The sequence below is a fragment of the Camelus bactrianus genome, chromosome 34, assembly GCF_048773025.1.
Source record: "Camelus bactrianus isolate YW-2024 breed Bactrian camel chromosome 34, ASM4877302v1, whole genome shotgun sequence".
NCBI lineage: Eukaryota > Metazoa > Chordata > Mammalia > Artiodactyla > Camelidae > Camelus > Camelus bactrianus.
The window spans coordinates 5866411-5882802 of record NC_133572.1 but is presented as its reverse complement, the minus strand read 5'-3'; the positions used below and the strand labels follow the sequence as shown (position 1 = coordinate 5882802).

Sequence of the window (16392 nt, the reverse complement as noted above, 5' to 3'; positions counted from 1 at the left end):
GGAGAAGGGGGTGGAAAAAAAGGAAAATTTTTAAGTTTTCCTTCAGGGAAGTCTTCCTGGCTGGAAAGCTGGACCTCCAAGTGCTTACCTCCAGAGAAATGTATCTCCCATTCCAGTTAACCGTATCCAGCTTGAAGAGAGCGAGGCCATCATTGTCAGTAGTTAGGACCTGGTTGATGGTTCCATTTATGCCATGAATCACCAGAAACACTGAATGATGCTTGAGGAGGGAACCACTGTGGCCCCTGACTCTTATCTGAGGGGTGAAGGTCATTAGGGCATTAGAGTTGGGTTTGGAGTAGGTTCGAAAATCTAAGAATATATTTCAGGAAAGAGTCCAGAAAAAGGTAAACATGATTCAAGGGTTGGAAAGTAGCATCTATAAGGAACTGAGAAACAAACAGCAGTAGCTTGGCCTGGAGCAGAAGGAGATTTGCCATGTAGCTTATGAAGCCTTAGGGCCCTTCATCTGCATACACCCCTTCCCCAAGGCTCTGCACATTCCTTTGCTTTCATTTCCCTACAGTGAGTCCCCTTGCACTCCTAAAGTGTCTGATCCTTAGGCTGTAAGAAAGTCTGGATCTACTCTTGGTCTGGAGAAAAGACGACTGAGGAATAAATGGATCTAAATATGGAGAACATTACTACGTTCACCAGTTGTTTGGGATGTGAAGAAAGACAAACTGGGACGTGAGGAAAAAGGAGTAGATTGCTAGGTATCAGAAAGAAGACATTACCAATTTTCAAATCTCTAAAAACAATGCTAAAGGAGCTATAAATGGCTCTCTGTCGTGAGACCTTTGATATTAACCTTGCCTAGATGCAGACACTTAGACTAGATGATCTCTCCAGACACCTTGCAGCTCTAAAATTCACAGATTTAAACATGAGAATATGAGCCCCTGGTATTAGGAAGAGCACTGAAATCACATCTATATGCAAAGCACATCTCAGGTGAGATTTAGGGCAACAAAGTGTAAGGAATTACGAGCATATGCCCTCGAGGCAGGTTGCCTGGGTTTGATCACTTAGGAGCTGAATATCCTTGAGAAAATCACTTAATCTCTCTGTGCCTCAGCCTCCTCATCTGTAAAATGAGGCCAGTAACAGTATCTAACTCAGGACTGCAGCAAAGATTGAACAAGTGAATACACATAAAGTACTTAGAACAATGCTACGTTAGGTAATATATGTGTACAGGAAGGAGGCAAGAGTGGATGTTTAAGCATTCTTTTGTCTATGCAGAGACAAGTTTCAACATACCTTCCCACTGAAGGGGAAGTTGGGGTAATAAAAATTATCAGTGTCTTCAAAGGTCATTGATCCCATTTGTGAAGAAATGTAGATATCCTGAGTAGTATTGGCCTCCACTCCTGCAGGGGAAACCCAGATGTATGACAAATTAAATCCCTGACATCCTCATTTTCACATTTAACATAAAATCCATGAAACGATGATGCCACTGGAAGTATAAAGCTGAACATATTTCTGGCCAAAGATCCAAATTAACTCTTCCTCCCCAAACTTCTGGGGAAATAGGGAGTGGATGGCAGGTTGGAATCTGGCATTTCCCTTTGACTGTGAATAGGAACAAATTCTCTTCCAGACACTGATGAGGGTGGGTCTTGAGGTCCCTGAGTAGGTCTGTTTCTGGAACGGCGCTTTTCCTTTCTCTCCTCTTAATGAACCAAGGAGCGGCCCACATACCTGTCCCTTCCTCCACCACAGTGGCCACAATATTGATGTTGTTGCTGTAAAAATACCCAGTAAGGTTGAAGGTGGACATGTCCACGGAAGATGAGAAGCATCCTGCTTTGTCAGTCTAGTGAAGCAATCAGAGAGAGAGAGAGAGGATGAATAACTTAATCTCTGCATCTATTTCATGATGTCCTGTAGAAGGAAATAATTTCTTATCTCTGTACTTTAGTTTCTCCCTCTTTAAGATGGAAAAACTATCGTGTAACATAAAGTATACACCCACACATCGATAATCATGAAACAACCCCAAAGCTCCAAGATACGAGAAGGAGAAAAGAACCAAATGCAGAACAGGAAAACAGTATCTCCCAAGGGTTTAGATTAATTTCTTGATTCCAAGGCAGATTCTAAAAGACCTTATCTGTTTAGGATTAAAAAAAAAAAAAAAAAGACTTTGGAACTGGGATAATAATCATGTGAATTGCTTTCTCCTTTGGGCTTTTTATTACTTTTCCTATATTGGTCTTATTTACTAACTCTTTAGGACATAGGAACAAGGTTCCTTTTCTACATCCCATTGACTCACCTGTCCAGAGACATTCTTGCATCTATCAGGTAGCCGTTCCCATTCTGGCTCTCGAAACCCAAAATTATACGCCTTTTGACACACTGACACATGCACTGCCCCTAACATGGGCTTTCCGTAGGTGTACCTAACCCAGAAAAGCATGAGGGGTCAGAATTGCACAATTCCACTTATGATCCAACCTTCCTCCCCCAAAACACCACTTTCCCTTCTTTCCCACATTCCCACCTCTGCAAGTGCTCTCCGATCACCCTACCCTTCTCCTGTGCTCATTCACCTCCCTGCTTTACCCAAAGCTTAGAGGACTGCAGTTACACAGTAAGTACCATTCAAAGGACAGAAATAGTGTCCTTCTTTTTCCTATTTCTTTATGAGATTCAATATTGTGTTCTGCCCAAAGTAGACAGTAAATTAATAATGCTGACTGAGAGAGCAGTGGAAAGAAAGTAAGAACAGAAATACAATTAGAAAATGTGTTCCTAGAGAACTCATGACTCTGGACCACAGAAAACATCCCAAATATAACCTCTACTTCTATAATCCCTCTCCCCATAACACTGCCTCACCACATCTCTCAATATAGCTTTAATCCTCACCAGACCCAGAACTTTATTCGTACCTACAACAAATTTTCACTGAGAAAGAGTTGTCCATCACTGACAACTGTTTGGGTTCCACCACTTCCACTTTAAATTTAGGCAGCACTGGAAAGAGCGGAAAGAGAAATGGAAAATGAGTAGGAAGAGGGCTTGACCATACAGGTAGTGAACAGAGGGGTGTGAAACAGCAATCATTGTATTAATTAAATTAATTAAGGGAGCTTTATTAAGGTAAAATGCCCCTGAAGTTATTTAGCACTAAATGAATAAATAATCCCTCTCTGTAGTAGATTTTACTTTACCTTTGCTGGTTTTGAGATAAGATTATGTGTAACTCTTGGACGTACCAATTCTCCCACCTACCATATTCTTCCACACTGAAGGTGCCAAAGGTATTGCCCTCGACCACTGCCACTGTGTAGGTGCCCAGCGTCGCCTCTGGTGCCAGCTGGAAGGACAGGTCTACAATGCCTTGCTTGGGCGCCACATTCAGCCACTGGGCAATCCTATTGCTGTTTGGATCCTGTGTCCAGTAAAAAGAAACCTTATGACGTGCCTGCCTCTTTGATTCCCATTGTGCACCACAGAAAGCAGGTAGGGAAGCAAAAAGCAGGTAAAGAAACCCACCCATTGTTCATGACCCCCACAGTCTGTGTCCAGGAAGAAAGGGATTCTTGTGGGTTTGAATTATCAGACTGAGCCCTTTAACATGTTATCCAGCTTCAGAAAGTGGGCTTTAGGATGTCCTTTACAAAGAGTGTTTATTCTTGGTCCCTTAAGAGGGGCCACACTGAGGGGACTGATTGCCACATACCTGAATGATAAAATTCTACAGAAAAATGGAGAGGATGCCATGGGGAATTCTTGCCTTCTCAGCACTTCTCACAGGGAATCTCTTCATAGGCAATGGTTGGGCGTCTAAGACAGTAGCCATTACCAAGGACTAAGAGGAGTACAGAGTCAAGCCTCATTGGACTGACACAGCACAGAGAAGTTACAGGAATCAGAGCAGGAAAGTTCATCACAGTAGAGGTTGGTGTCCTTATCTACAGACGTTGAACATTGAGAGGAGGGGTGGGCAGAGGCAAGAGAACAGGACGGCTTAGGTGGAACTGTGGGGAATTGGTGCTGGTGCAGAGTCTCAGTCTCTGGGCCAAGATCTCAGAGTTGTTTCTAGCTTCAAGGTTTAGCAACAATCATGTTCTCCACAAATGTCAGAAAAGAACACGAAACTTCTACTTACTTGCAGTTCCACCGTGGAGTACTGAAAAGGAAAACCAGAAAACATGGGTTAAAGCAGAACTAGCAATAAGGATTAGCTTGCTGAAAGCAACAAGTTCACAAAGGGCTCTGCCTCTGTTGCCCATTTCTTCTTTCTAAATGGCTCTTTTGTGCCCTGGTAAGAGTAACAGTGGGGCAAAGGCTTGTTGGCTGGGGGAGGAGAAAGAAGAGATTTCCTAAAGGGATTGCTAGTCTCCAGAAGATCTGAAGAAATGGGACTTCAGACCCTTGGCATCCCTCAGAGCTCTGTGACGGAGCTCTTCACAACAGGCCCTAAAAGAAGATGTTAACATCTGAGGCTCCCCAGTGTTTAAACCTCTTCCTGGGGGCCAACTATCTCTCAGCCTCCTCCTCTGTTATTTGAATGCCAGTGGGCAGGAACCTCACTTTCAAACATTGGCAAAAACAATTCCTTAAAAAAAAATCTGTTCAAAAGAGCTCCACCAAAGAATCATGTATCATTTCCTCAAGCAAATGGATGTTAAAACCATTAAGTTTAATTGAACTGGGTCATTACTAGGTGTCAAAGTGTCACCCCCAAATTACTTGCTAATTTCAAAAAAGGGACACATCTCTTCCACTGGAAGAATTAGACTGGCACCACCTTAACCAAGTAATCAAATTTATTATCACTAATAATGGATCAACCTGATATTATGCGCCTCTTAAAGATCACAGCATTATGTATATTTTTTAACCAAGTGTTTTTTCCAAATATGTTTAGCATAAATCTAATTAAGACTTCAGAGCTACTTGCAGAAGATAAAGGAACAAGTTCTGTTACATAGTAAAGAAATAATCAGACAAATCAGGAATATAGAATATTCTCTAAGACAACAACTAGGCTTCCTCAAAGGTCAATATCATATTCCAGAATGGGGACATTCTACAAGTTATCTTGCCTGATCCCTCTATCTCCCTTTCTCTCTCTCTCTCTGTTTCTCAAAACAAGCAAACAAAAAATCAATCTAAATGAAAAAATAAAGGGGATTAGTTTAGATTAAGAGAAAAATTTTAAATGTTAACTATCAAATGTAATGCATGAATTTGATCAGATCCTAGTTTGAAAAAAAACTCAGTTATTTGGAAAACTTAGAACTGAATATTAAATGATACTAAATAACTATTGTTAATTTTCTTAGGTGTGATAATAATATGATTATTTAAGATAGTCTTTTTAATTCTTTGACATTGGTCTTAGTAATAGTTTTTGGAAATGTCTCCTCAGGTAAGGGAAACAAAAGCAAACCGATTAAAAATTGGGCAGAGGATCAGTTTGAAATGTACAGAAATATCAAATCATTATGTGATATAGCAGGTCCTAACATAGCACTGCAGGTCAATTATAATTCAAAAACAAGCTCATAGAAACAGATCAGATTTTTTGTTGCTGAGTCAGGGGATGGGGGACAGGGGATCGGATGAAGGCAGTCAAAAGGTACAAATTTCCAATCATAAGATAAATAAGTACTAGGGATGAAATGTACAACATGATAAATATAATTAACACCGCTGTACGTTATATAGGAAAGTCATTAAGAGAGTAAATCCTGAGAGTTCTCATCACCAGGAAAATAATTGTTTTCTATTTCTTTAATTTTGTGTCTATATAAGATGATATCTGTTCGCTAAACTTATTGTGATAATCATTCCATGATGTACGTAAGTCAAATCATTATGTTGTACACCTTAAATGTACACAGTTCTGCATGTCCATTATATCTCAATAAAATGAGAAAAAAAATTATCTCTGGCAATAGCTTTCTTTCTGGGCCAGCCCCATCTCCCACCCTGACCTGCAACTACATTCTTTGAGGCATTTAAGAAAGAGGTAAAGGCAGGAGGGTAGAGCGCAATGATAGAGAGGGCAGGCTTGGCATGCATGAGGTCCTGGATTAAAAAAAAAAAAAGAGGTAAAAGTTTTTCCTAAGTCTGCTGGATCTTGATTGTCTTCAGCTCAAAATAATCTACCTGCCAAAGAGGCTTATTTTATGTGGCATATTCTGTCCCCCTTCAAGATTAAGGGAGGATAAAACTTGCACAAACCGGGCTATATACACAATAAGAGGCGACTATCACTGAGATAACTGTGGATTGCTATAAATTCCAGAAAAAAGCCACTTCCTCGAATGACATAGCACTTTTCTCACACAGGGAGTCAAGAAGCAGGTTTGGGCATCAGTCAGGCAGAAGTAGTCTCTGGAAGGAAGAAAGTGTTCAACCAGGAAAACAGCATTTCCAACTGGAAGCTGCCTGAGGTTTCTGAATAAATGGCTGTAGCAACCAGGCTAGAAAGAATCAGCTGATTTCATGGATACTTTGGTTGCTTGAAGATGAAATACCATGCTCCGTAAACTCACAATTTTTGCCCTTCCGTTTCTTAGTAAAAATTCTTTCAGTTAATTTCAGTGTTTCAAATTGGAGTTTCAAATTCAGTGTTTCAAATTTTTGGTGTTCCAAGTTGGAACTTGGAGCAGGGGTTGACTAGAGAAATGGTGTGGGGAGGAAGGAGTAATTTGACAACAGAAACAAGGCACAACTATGGAAATCAGAGCACCTCAGTAACAGGGCAGAATTTGAGCAGAGGAACAAATAACGCCACGGGGTAGCTGGTGAGATCAACCTCCAGGGGTCAGCAGAGTCTAAAATAACTCCGGCCGTGGCCACACTTGGAGCCTAACCTGAGTGCTCAATATTACACCGAGCTGACAAAGAAAGAATACAGGTGATATTGAAGGAGAAACTAAAAAGAATTCTAAATCAGGAAAGAAAGTAGTGGTGAAGGAGAGCACCAATCAGTAATAAGCGTATGGCTTCCGTGCATATGGGGAAAGGAACAGCAGCTCTGAGGACATGGAGATGGAAACACAAGCAACGCTTTCTCTATGATTATCTTCAAAATTTTCATTTGAATACATGAGTGGTCACTGAAGGAGAAAGAAGGCAGCCGGGGTGTCTGAGATGAATTTCAAAAGTACAGAGAAATGACACAAGCCCTTACAATTGTAAGGATCGAGTTGTTCCAGGATATTTTAAGTGTTCCCCAAATGTTACCGCATGTTTACCTTTGGCATGGAATGTTGTCTTAGGAGAATTGTCTACTCTATAAATTATATTACCTCGTAGTGAAAAAAGGTCGTGGGGGTGGATATTCTTATTTCTTCCTTTTGTTAGATACACTCCTGAATTATTTCTTAGTATTTGAACTGCAAAGCCACTAGGTGTCACTCCTGGAGAGAAATTCTTGAAGTTTGCAAGAAATTCTTTTAAAAAACAGCAGCCCATGGAACCGGCACTCAGGAATGTTAACCTAATGGATGTTCTCAGCTATCAAACCTGAGAACTGGGCACCTTTGCTGGTTTTCAGGCTGACAGGTATGGGAGGAATTGGACTTGTGCCCTGAGGCTAGAACTCGAATTCCCACAAGTGTTCCACATCTCAGAGGGAAGGAGGGAGATTCCTCCTGGGGAAGAAGCTCTTCTCCCTGTTCTCTCTCAGTCTGCCCCACCCCTTTCCTTTTCCCAGTCCCCTTTCCTCACTGAATTCTCACCTGGTCATTCACTGGAACAAAGTTGCTGGTCAGGGTGACAATGCGGAAATGCACTAGAGGGAAACAGACATGATTAGCAAGGGGGATTTTTTTCCTCTCTCAGCATCTTTCTTTCTTCCACCCTTTCTGTTTCCTCATACAACCTTCTGAGTCAGCAGAACCCTGTCAGGTTTTCCTTCTTTAATAAAACCTAGTCTGAGAGAGAATTAAAGCCCCGGTTTTCCTTCATGGCTCCTGACTTTGGAACCTCAGAATGGAATCCCCTTCTAAGGAAGAAGGAAAAAATACAAATGACAGGAGCTCGGGCCAAATGCCCTTGATGCTTTCTGATTTGAGCACAGGCAGCTTGCTGTGAGACTCAGTGATCCAGTTACACCTGCCAAATTCCACGCCAGGAGCAATGTGTACCCTCTTTCAGATACACACACAGCGGCAGCTCCACCCACTGCTCTTTCGCTTCGTGTAGCACTGCGTGTATTCAACACTCGTAACACTTTATCCCCCTAGACCTTCCTCTCTTCCTTGGTCCGTAGACCCGCCGCCAACCCACAAAGCCCCTCTACAGATGTGTGCAGCTGGTTCCCAGGCTTCCGCCTCACCCCATCTGAGTGTCTCTTACCTCGCTGCCCTGGGTTGTAGACAGGTTTGTCAGTTTGTATAAAGATGCCATTCTGCTGCCTCTGAATTAGAACCTTTTTCTTCTCCTCAAAGCTGATGTTTTTTCCAGTTCCTGACACCCGGACTGTGGCCACTTCTTCTCTGCCACCAGCAGGAGGTGGTACCTGGCCAAGACAGGGGAGCTCTGGCAAGAAGTAGGGGACCAGGGGGAAAGAGTCAACTGGTCTCAATCCAACAGGGAGAGTAAAAGGAAAGAAATGAGTTAAATGGGGGTAGCAAGGGTAGAGCCATTAAGTCAGAAGTTACGGCCAGGAACTGAAATTTAGGAGAAATAAGGTTTAAAGGCCATGGCAAAAGTAAGATAACGGATAAGATAACTAAAGAGAGATTATAGTCAGTAACCAGGGACAAGAACAGGGAAGCTGGGGACTAGAGTTGGGCTAACCCTGTGCTTACCAAAAAGGACACGCAACGTAAGTGTCTCGTCTTCAGTCCAGATTGTTCTAGCAACGTGTGGGTCTTGTCCTTGGTCTCCAGAGTAATAGTGAATTTTACATCACTGTACCCAGGGCTCAGATCCAAACAAACCTTCTCAGAAGAGGGAAACTTAAGCTGGGCTGGTAATGTCACCAGGTAGTTTCTATTAAAGAAGCAAAAGGATTTCAGGGCAGTAATGATTTACCTATTCAATGAAAAATTCACTCCTCCCCTAAGCACTCAGCACACAGCCATGAACTAAACAGACCGAGCCCCTGCCTTTATGAAACTTATTTTCTACAAGGGAGAAGCAGACAAGGAACAAATAACACAGTGTACAGCCTTAAACTTCCCACCATTAGGAGGCCATCACTGAGAACCTAGGTCTAGGGTGCCAAGGAGGAAATTAGCTCTATTACAGAGAACAGGGCACAAGGATTCTATCATATTCTAACATTACCTTTTTTTTTAAAAAAAAAAAAAAAAAAAAAAGCTTTTTCTTTGTGCCTTAGCTTTTCTTCCTGGGTAAAGGAGAAATGAAATCAAAGAAGGGAAAAGAGGAGAAGGTGGTTCTGTTTGAGACAGACAGAGGAGGAAGCTGTCTGCCCTATTATCAGCTTTGACGCAAGCACTTACGGGAGGAGTTTCTCTGCGATGGCTGGCATAAGGGCCAATATTCCTAGAAGGAGTTGAGCCCACATCTCTGTGGGACTGACTCCTCAGGACCAGGAACTGGAGATCTGCTGACCTACTGTCGCATATATATTAACACCCCAGGTGGGGTGGGAAGCTAGGGCTGATGCTCCAGCCAATTACATTTTGGGGCCTCAGGCGGAGGTGGCAGATCAGGGTAGGTCTACTGTTCACGTCCTGAAATTTACTTCTCCTTGAGACATTGGTACTGGCTCAGCCAGTCCAGAAAACCTGTTTTGAGGAAAAGCCAGGGCTGAGTGTTCACAGTGGTAGAGCTCTCAGAACACATCTTGGACTCTTCTCTTTTTTCTCGTTTCATTCCAAATTCCCATCCCCATTTGGGAACACGGGTATGGGAGCAGTATCAACAGAAAAGCAGTAAAACTTTATCTAATTGGAATTTTTTTAATTAAAAATTAATTACTCAGTATTGCTGTATGGAAATAGGAACACATGCACTCCTAGAGGAAACAAATTGGACAACCTTCCTTTCACAGAGCAATTTCACAATACACACCAAGAGCCTCTCAGATTTGCATATTCTTTGACCCAGTGACTCCTATTCTGGGAATGTATCTTAGAAGGGGAAGAAAAGCATGCATATATGTAAAAAATGTATTCACACTGAGTTTCTTCTCAGTGTTCTTTATAATGGCAAGACTTGAAAGTCACCGAAAGTATAAATTAGTGAGGATACTTTCTGGGAGCAAGGACCAACCCAAATCAAGCCAACTTAACCAGAAAAGAGTTTTTGATAACTGGGGTGGATCAGACACGAAGATGGAACCGAAGGAGCCAGAGAAACCCTGAAGGCTTTATGACCTGGAATCAGAGACTTGATACTGCCTGGACTCTTTTTTTTTTTTTTTTTTTTTTTTCCTTTGGCTTATTTATTTGCGGGGAAAGGTAATTAGGTTTATTTACTTATTTAGTGGAGGTACTGGAGATTGAACCCAGTATCTCCTGCATGCTAAGCACACACTCTACCACCGAGTTATACCCTCCCACTCCCGGACTCATTTTTTTTTTCCCCTCAATCTCTGTCTCATTTTCTTGTCTCCTGCTGCACACAGGATTTCCTGTAAGTAGCAGGGAAGATGGCAACTGTGAGTGCTCAATCCATATTCCTCCAGCTCTAGGATCCCAGTAGATAACACGTTTTCATCTATGTAACAGAAATTTCTTAAGAAAGATTTTATTCCTCCTTCTCTCACGTGCTCACCTCTGAATCAATCATTGTAGCCAGGATACTACGATAAGGAGTTCCTGGGCCATTATTACCACCTGGAGACCAGGGTGATAGGATACCATGATTGACAGCCTCATAGGGCTACATGGAATTGGGGAGGGGAAGTTCTCTAAAGGAAGAAGTGGGTTGGGGTAAAGATGCTGGGAAAATAAAACATTAAGTCTATTACAATGCCCAATAATATGAGTTTGGTTGAATAAGTTACCATATTAATATAAAGCAACACTATTCAGCCATTAAAAGCAATGTTTTTATGACAAGAAGAATTGTTTGCTACACTAGTTGAAGGGGGAAGGGGAGGAAATATGATAAAAAACAATTTGTAGGAAGTTCTACTTCCACTTAGGATGTAAAAAACTGGAGAGAGCATTGCTCTATCCCTGATAATGAGGGACAGCCAGACAAAAGGCAAAATCACAGCTTTTCTTGAACCAAAAAGTTAAATCTGAGCACTGAATTGAGGTTGCAGGTCAACTAAGTAGCCTGAAATCTAAGGAGGCAGAGCTCCTCCAGAGGAGAGACTGGATATGTGAACTGTCTCATCTGTGTCAGAGCACGGGAAGTATTGGGGCCATCAGAGAAGCAAGAGCACAGCCAGAACTATGAAAGGCCTACGTGGGCTGGAGTAACTACTGAAAAATCTCTGTGTGCTCCAGAAGCCAGGGAAGCCTAAACTTATTCACAGGCCCTTTTCCAAGACCTTGACCAGATGCTCACAAGAAACACTGGTCGAGGGTGAGAGACTAAATTAAGCCTCCCTTAGGGGTACAGGCATAGAGGGCAGTATTATCTGTCATTTCAGGAAAGGGCCCAGCTGCCCATACTCTTCTCTCAAAAGGCTTAAGCCTCTGGGGAGGAGCAGCAAATACTGTTGCCCCCATTGTTGCATAGGTGAAAACCCACTGTTGCCCAAGTAAGGATAGAGGGGAAAAACTCTACCCTGGGGGAGGGAAAAGAAATAGTCCTCAGCCAAGGGTTCTATGCCAGTGCTTTTAGAGGTCTCCTAAAACTGAAAGAGAGTCAGGAAAAGCTTTCCCACACAAGACATGCCACAGATACAAAGCAGAGTTTGGCAGGGAGTAGAGACAGGAATCCTGAGAAAAATCATATTCGCCAATGCCCAGGTATATAAAAACTACCTAAGACTGAAGACAAAGAGGACCACAGAGAACTACCCTACCCCCTCACCACTACCCTAGCAAACACCAAGTAACTAGTAGTAACAGTCTGCCACTGGCCGAGAGGCAAGAACATGGAAAGAGACTACCTCCATATACACTTACTAGGTGTATAAAGAAGGTTGAGAGTTGAGGGTGGAGAACAGACATTGAGAAATCCTTCCAGTGTTCCAGACCTCACCCTAAGCATAAAGCATCAGAAGAGGAATTTGAAGCTATGGTTCACTGAAAGTAACCTTGGCAATAGCAAAACCTAGCCCCACCTCACCTTTTAACTATAGATTGACTCTAACCTCCATGCTAAACTGACTGAGAATAGGTGTGTCCATTTCCAGACACAAATACTATTTACCTAAATTGCTCCTATTCTACACAAGATGTCTGGCATTCCATCAAAAGTTATATGACCTAACAAAAGAAGAACAAAGAAGACAACGTCCTGTCAAAATACAAAGCAACTAAGAGAAAGAGCTTCAGAGACGATCTACATGTCAGTACCATCAAAGAGGGACTTTGCCAGACAGGGTAAGATAAGTATTGTATGATATTGCTTATATGTGGGATCTGAAAAATACAACAAACTAGTGAATATAACATAAAAGAAGCAAACTCACAGATATAGAGAAAAAACTAGTGGCTACCAGTAGCAGAGGGAGGGGCAACTTGGGGTGGGGGAGTGGAAGGTACAAACTTTGGGTATAAGATAGGCTCAAGGGTGTATTGCACAACATGGGGAATATAGTGAATATTTTGTAATAAATATAAATGGAAATTAACCTATAAAATTTAAAATTTTTAATAAAAAAGAGACTTTAAAATAACTAGGAATAATACATTAAAAGATCTAATGAAAAAGGTGGACAGCATCCATGTACAGATAGGGAATTTTAGAAGAAAGACACAAGTGATAAAGTTGGACAGAAGTGCTGACAACAAAATCTATGATATCAGAAATGAGAAGTTTCTCCTAAAGTCTCATTAGTAAACCTGATACAGCTGAGGGAATAATAAACCAATATCTACCTTGAAGATAAGTCAATATGCATTACCCAAACTGAAATACTAAGCGGGAAAAGAGGAGAAATAAATTGAACAGAATAGTCAAGAGCTGTGGGACAATATCAAATAGTTTAATGTACATGCTATTGGAATCCTAGAAGAGAGAAAAAAGCAGAAGAAATGCTTGAAGAGATAACAGATGAGAATTTTCCAAAATTAATGAAAAATATCAAACAACAGATCCAGGAATTGTAGAAAATAAATGGATAATGCCATGATAAATCCCAAAATAAAACACACCTAACCCATCATGTTCAAAATGCTCTAAACCAGAGAGAAATAGAAAGCAAGAGAAAAAAGACACATTACATATGGAAGAACAAAGATAAGAATTACAGCGAACTTCTCATGAAAAACAGTGTTATCCAGAAGACAATGGGTTGCTATCTTTAAAATACTCAAAGAAGAAAAAAGGAAATCCAGTGTTCTGTACTCAGCAGTAATGAGGGGGAAAAAGTTTTTCAGAGAAACAAAAGCTGAGAGAACTTACTGCCAGCTGATCTATGTTACAAGCAATATTAAAGGGTGTTCTTAAGGTAGAAGATGTAAGACAGGGGTTGGCAAACTGCATCCTGCAGGCCAAACCCAGCCTGCCACTGGTTTGGTAAATAAAGTTTTATTGGAGCCCAGTAATATTCATTTGGTCACAGATTATCAATGGCTGCTGTGCAATAGCAGATTTGAGGGATTATTAGAGACTTCCTGGCATGCAAAGCCAACATCAGTTACTACCTGGTCGTTTACAGAAAAAGTGTGCTGACCTCTAGAATAAGATGCCATATAGAAACTGCAAATAAATGAAGGTCTCCAGACATGGTATCAAACAAAATAAATATAAGAGACACTTAAGCAAAATTTTAATCACTCTAAAAGGCAAATGACTGCCTAAACCAAAAACTTCAATGTGAGCTGTAATGTAGGGGTAAGGCATTTTTTACATGTCAAAACAAAGGCACTGAAAAATGAAGAAAGAAATTTTGTAGAACCTGCTTAGCATAATTCCTTTGGCATCCTCTCCTTCTCTCCTCCTATTTTGAATTTTCTGATTGTAAATTTTTCTCCTTATCTATCTTCCCTTTGTAACTTGTTCAGGGCCCACCACTACTCATGTCTATTTCTCTCAGCTTTCCTAAAATCCCAGTAGAGACACCTTTATTCGCCTTACCCAAGAATCTTCTTTTACCCTGGCCTTTTGATCTTAGTAGATAAGATCTGTTAATGCTGGGATCTTGTTGAACATTTTCCCATCCAGTGAATCTGAAGAGAAGAATGGAGACAGGTCTGCTTCCAGCTATGGGAGCTATCTGTGCCCCAGCAACCAGAAGACACCAAACTTGCAGAAGAAAGAAAATTGTGCAAAGAATCTGTACAGAGGATGTCATTGTGACCCATGACAAGTTATTAACCTCTCTGTGCTTTGGTTTCATCTTCTATAAAGTGGGAATAATAGAACATATTTTACAGAGTTGGTATAAAAATCAAATGATTTGACACATGGACAGTACCTAGCACAGTGCCTGGCACATAGTAAGCTTCCTGCAAATTTGGGGGGAAAGGAAGGGAGTTACCACCTGAAGCTGGGGCCACTCCTTACCTGCCTCTGACTCCTCCACCCTCCTCTACTAATTATAGGCTCGACTCTTTCTTTTCCAAATCTGTTCGAGTGAACTATGCAATGTGTCAGTATTCAAATATGAATGCATCAGGACAAATAAAGTTGCAACTCAACTCCACCCAAGCTTCAACAGTACCTGGGCCAACATTTAGTTTCCTAAAATAAGGAATGAAAGAAAATTGCAATTTCCTATTAAAAGAGCCAAAGGAGAAACACAGAGATTACTTGCTCAGATTATACTTGGGATAAGGACTTCTTTTCAACCACTACTTACTGAGAGGATGAAGCGCTTCCCCTCAAAATTTGTATTTTGAAGGCCTAACCCCAGTCAGTACCTCAGAATGTGACTGTTTTTGGAGATAGGGTCCAGTCTGCCAGCCTCCCCTACAGATTTTGGACTTGCCTTTACAGTCATGTGAGCCAATGATCAATCTTTCTCTCTCTCTTACTTTATATTTGATTTATATGTATACATAAATAATATATATTATCATATATGTAAGATACATATGAAAAGTCTAAACCAGTAAGAAAAATACTAAAGAAATGCCATTAAATAGCATATGATTTAGTGCCTAAAGCATGTTACTGATATGACTCATTTAGAAGACAAATCTGTGGACTCAGAGTTGTAAGGAAAAGTTCAAAGGAGTACAGAGTGTAACTAAGAATTTTCACAGCATCTCTTCCATATAGGTTTCTGTTAGACTTTTACCTCCTTTACTTTTTAACTTTAAACCCTTTCCCCTCCAAAAAGAAAGTCTTCCTTTTGAAAAACAGGACCTTCCCCCTCAATCCTAACCATGTTATTTTATCTATGAGGCAGTCTTATCCATATTAAGCTACCCTTTCTAATCCGATGGGACTATTTGGGGGAAGAGAAAAGGGGGAGAGGTTGTGAAACAGCCGTAAGTGCTTCCTGTGAAATATAAACTTCCTTCTGGAGAAGAAGACTGTAAGGGATTAACAGGAAAAGAGACCTTAAGTTTTCCTAGGAATTCAGCAATGCTGGGCACATAATAAGCATTCAATACTTTTTTGCTGACTGTTTAAGAGAACCCGTAGGACACAAATTCTTCACAGCAAGATATTAGATAAAGTTACACTATATCGCCAACAACTGTTTTATTACTGTGGTTATATAATATGTGAACCCAAGGGAAGCACATGCTGTATCTTCAGCCCACTTAAAACAGTGTCTGGCTGAGATACACATTTAATAAATATGAGTGAATGAAAAAAATGAGAGCAAAAAGGCCTAAATAAGGTGATTTTAGCAAAAATCATACAGTAAAGACCTCCAAATTTTGTCCCTCTGTAAAAGCAACCAAAAAAAAAGGCCTGGCAAAAACAGTCAGAATCCGCTCCAGAATTTGAAATTAACCTAAGGCTTGCAGCAATCCAGGGAACATTTAGTTAAGAAAAAGAGCTGAACCCTGGTAACGGCAATGAGCTTTGTGGCATTTTAAATTATCTTAGCCCTGTCCCTGCTCCTCAGTTTCATGACAGCCTTAAAAATAACAGCCTGCATTTCTAATACTGGGGTAACAGAAAAGACCTCATTCCCAAAGGAATGTCATTATTTGATCTATCTGCTAGCGGTTCCCTGGAAGGCCACTGGAAAGACTCTTTTTTATTCAACTTCACACAGAGCTGCCCATACTAACCACCTCAAGGAGAGAGAGAAGAGCTTTTGCTAATGTTTTAACATCACAGCTGCCTAAGATGTTGACATAAACAATAGACTAATCAAAAAGCTTAAAAAGAAAAGCTGAGGAATGAGATATC

General features: G+C 41.0%; 1 protein-coding gene across 2 annotated transcripts in view; it reads right to left on the bottom strand.

Annotated features, from left to right (window-relative positions):
- A2ML1 (alpha-2-macroglobulin like 1) overlaps nt 1-9593 on the bottom strand; it is a 33099-nt gene extending 23506 nt beyond the window's left edge. For both annotated transcript variants that reach the window (XM_045510200.2, XM_074357527.1), the window contains exons 1-11: nt 9447-9593; nt 8790-8973; nt 8335-8497; nt 7716-7768; nt 4127-4147; nt 3247-3406; nt 2904-2988; nt 2285-2411; nt 1708-1822; nt 1264-1373; nt 89-256 (exon numbers count right to left, since the gene is read on the bottom strand). In XM_045510200.2, coding sequence (XP_045366156.2) covers nt 89-256; nt 1264-1373; nt 1708-1822; nt 2285-2411; nt 2904-2988; nt 3247-3406; nt 4127-4147; nt 7716-7768; nt 8335-8497; nt 8790-8973; nt 9447-9511 — 1251 coding nt within the window. In that variant the 5' untranslated portion in view covers nt 9512-9593. The remainder of the gene's footprint in view (nt 1-88; nt 257-1263; nt 1374-1707; nt 1823-2284; nt 2412-2903; nt 2989-3246; nt 3407-4126; nt 4148-7715; nt 7769-8334; nt 8498-8789; nt 8974-9446) is intronic.
- Between the last annotated feature and the right edge of the window lie 6799 nt (nt 9594-16392).